The following is a 1,955-nucleotide window of genomic DNA, read 5'->3' as shown; positions in this document are numbered from 1 at the left end:
CCGTGGTCCCGGGTCTTGCTGGTCAACACGCCGCCGTCTGCTCGCCCTCCCCAGCCAAACGGGCACCATGTGCCGGCACCAGAACCAGAACACGATCCAGGAGCTGCTGCAGAACTGTGCCGACTGCCTGATGCGGGCTGAGCTGATCGTGCAGCCGGTGAGTGCCCCCCTGGGGTGCGGGCTGCGCCCCGACTCCGGTGCCTGCCACCTCCCCTCGGAGGCTCGGGGCGGCCTGGCGTCACCGCGGACAGCACTTCCCAGCAAGGCTTCCGCTGGGCCCCCGTGAGGCAGCGGCACCCCGTTTCCTGTGTGATGCTGGGAGCCCCCCGTCTCCCAGAAATGCCGCTGCCTTGTCTGGGCCCCTGTGGCCGCCGGTCAGGGCACCCACCTCTGTCGGAAAAACCCCACCGCGGGGTCGGTGCTCTGGGCGCTGGGTGGCAGCTGGGCCTGGGGTGCCCGGCCCGTTTTTGCTAGACCCTCACAGGGCCCGAGCCTGGGGCGCCCGGCCTGTGGCCCCCTGACCCGTCCTCTGCTGACCAGCAGTGTCACCCAGGCTCATGCCGGCCCTGTCCCGCCTGGCGTCCACAGCGCCCGTTCTCTGCAGCTGAGCCAGGTCCGGGAGGACCGGCTGGCCGGCATAGCTGCCCTCGGGGGCCCCCGGCCGCGACACGCAGGCGTCTCTCAGTGCCGAGCGCTGCTAGCGCCCCAGCGGGGTTGAGCGCCCCAGGGCGCAAGCTCTCGCCCCCACGAGGGCCACCTCCCAGAGCTCTGATGTGCCCACCCCGGGCCGGACAGAACGGCCGGACCTCCCGTGCTGGGTCTCGGGCGCTGTTCCCGGGGCTCCGTGGGAGCCTGGGGGAGGCGTCGGCTGCCTGCACGCGGCCTGCGGGCACCGGCCTCGCGGTCAGCTCGACCCTCACGCGCACTGTCCACAGGAGCTGAAGTATGGGGACGGCATCCAGCCGGCCCGCAGCCGGGAGCTGGACGACTGCTTCGCCCAGGCCAACGAGCAGATGGAGATCACCGACGGCCTGATCCGGGAGATGCGGCAGATGGGCCAGCCCTGCGATGCCTACCAGAAGAGGTGGGCGCCGCGGGCTCACCTGGGGGGCTGCCGGCCGCCGCGGGCTCACCTGGGGGGCTGCTGGCCGCCCAGGGGGAGTGTCCCCGGTGGGCCCGGCAGGAGGCTCAGGCACACCCGCGGCTGTACGGGCTGACCCCAGCCGCAGGCAGCAGGGTGCCCAGGCACGGGGTGGTGGGGCTCTGGGGACCCCGGGCGGGGGCGCTTGAGGGCGGACTGGGCAGGTGGGCAGGCCAGGACATGCTGCGGGCGCCAGGCTTTCCACAGCGCAGCAGGGTCTGGGAGACATGCTGTGGCCGTCCTGCAGGGCCTTCACGGCACATGCCCAAGGACGGTGCTCCGGCTCTGGCCGACACACCTGCACGCACATACCTGCACCAGCACACTTGTGCTGGGCACACCTGCACACACACACCTGCATCAGCATACCTGTGCTGGGGACAGCTGCATACACACACCTGCACCAGCACACCTGTATGCACCCACCTGCTCGCACACGCCTGCAATGGCATACCTGTGCTGGGCACACCTGCACACACACACCTGCTCACACGCCTGCATGCACACACCTGTATGTGGCACACCTGTGCTGGCCATGCCTGTACACACGATACCTGGTCACATATGCCTGTACTCACAACACCTGCATGCACACATTTTGCGCACGCACAAACCTGCACCGGCGTACCTGTGTGGGGCATACCTGTGCTGGGCACATGGCTCACACACACCTGTGCTGGGCACATGGCTAACACACATCTGCATTTGCACACCTCGCACACCTTGCACATGGCTCGCACACCTGCACTCGCACACCTGCTCGCACTCCTGCACCCGCACACCTGCTCGCACACCTGCACTCGAACACCTGCAC

General features: G+C 69.1%; 1 protein-coding gene across 1 annotated transcript in view; it reads left to right on the top strand.

Moving 5' to 3' along the window:
* DSP (desmoplakin) overlaps positions 1–1,955 on the top strand; it is a 27,371-nt gene that overhangs the window by 1,339 nt on the left and 24,077 nt on the right. Inside the window, exons 2-3 of the mRNA XM_012734152.1 lie at positions 55–157; positions 936–1,084. Coding sequence (XP_012589606.1) covers positions 55–157; positions 936–1,084 — 252 coding nt within the window. The remainder of the gene's footprint in view (positions 1–54; positions 158–935; positions 1,085–1,955) is intronic.

Source organism: Condylura cristata, unplaced genomic scaffold (assembly GCF_000260355.1).
Source record: "Condylura cristata isolate star-nosed mole 26May11 unplaced genomic scaffold, ConCri1.0 scaffold00048, whole genome shotgun sequence".
Classification (NCBI taxonomy): domain Eukaryota; kingdom Metazoa; phylum Chordata; class Mammalia; order Eulipotyphla; family Talpidae; genus Condylura; species Condylura cristata.
Note: the sequence above shows the minus strand (reverse complement) of the source record. Positions and strands in the feature narration are given on the sequence as shown.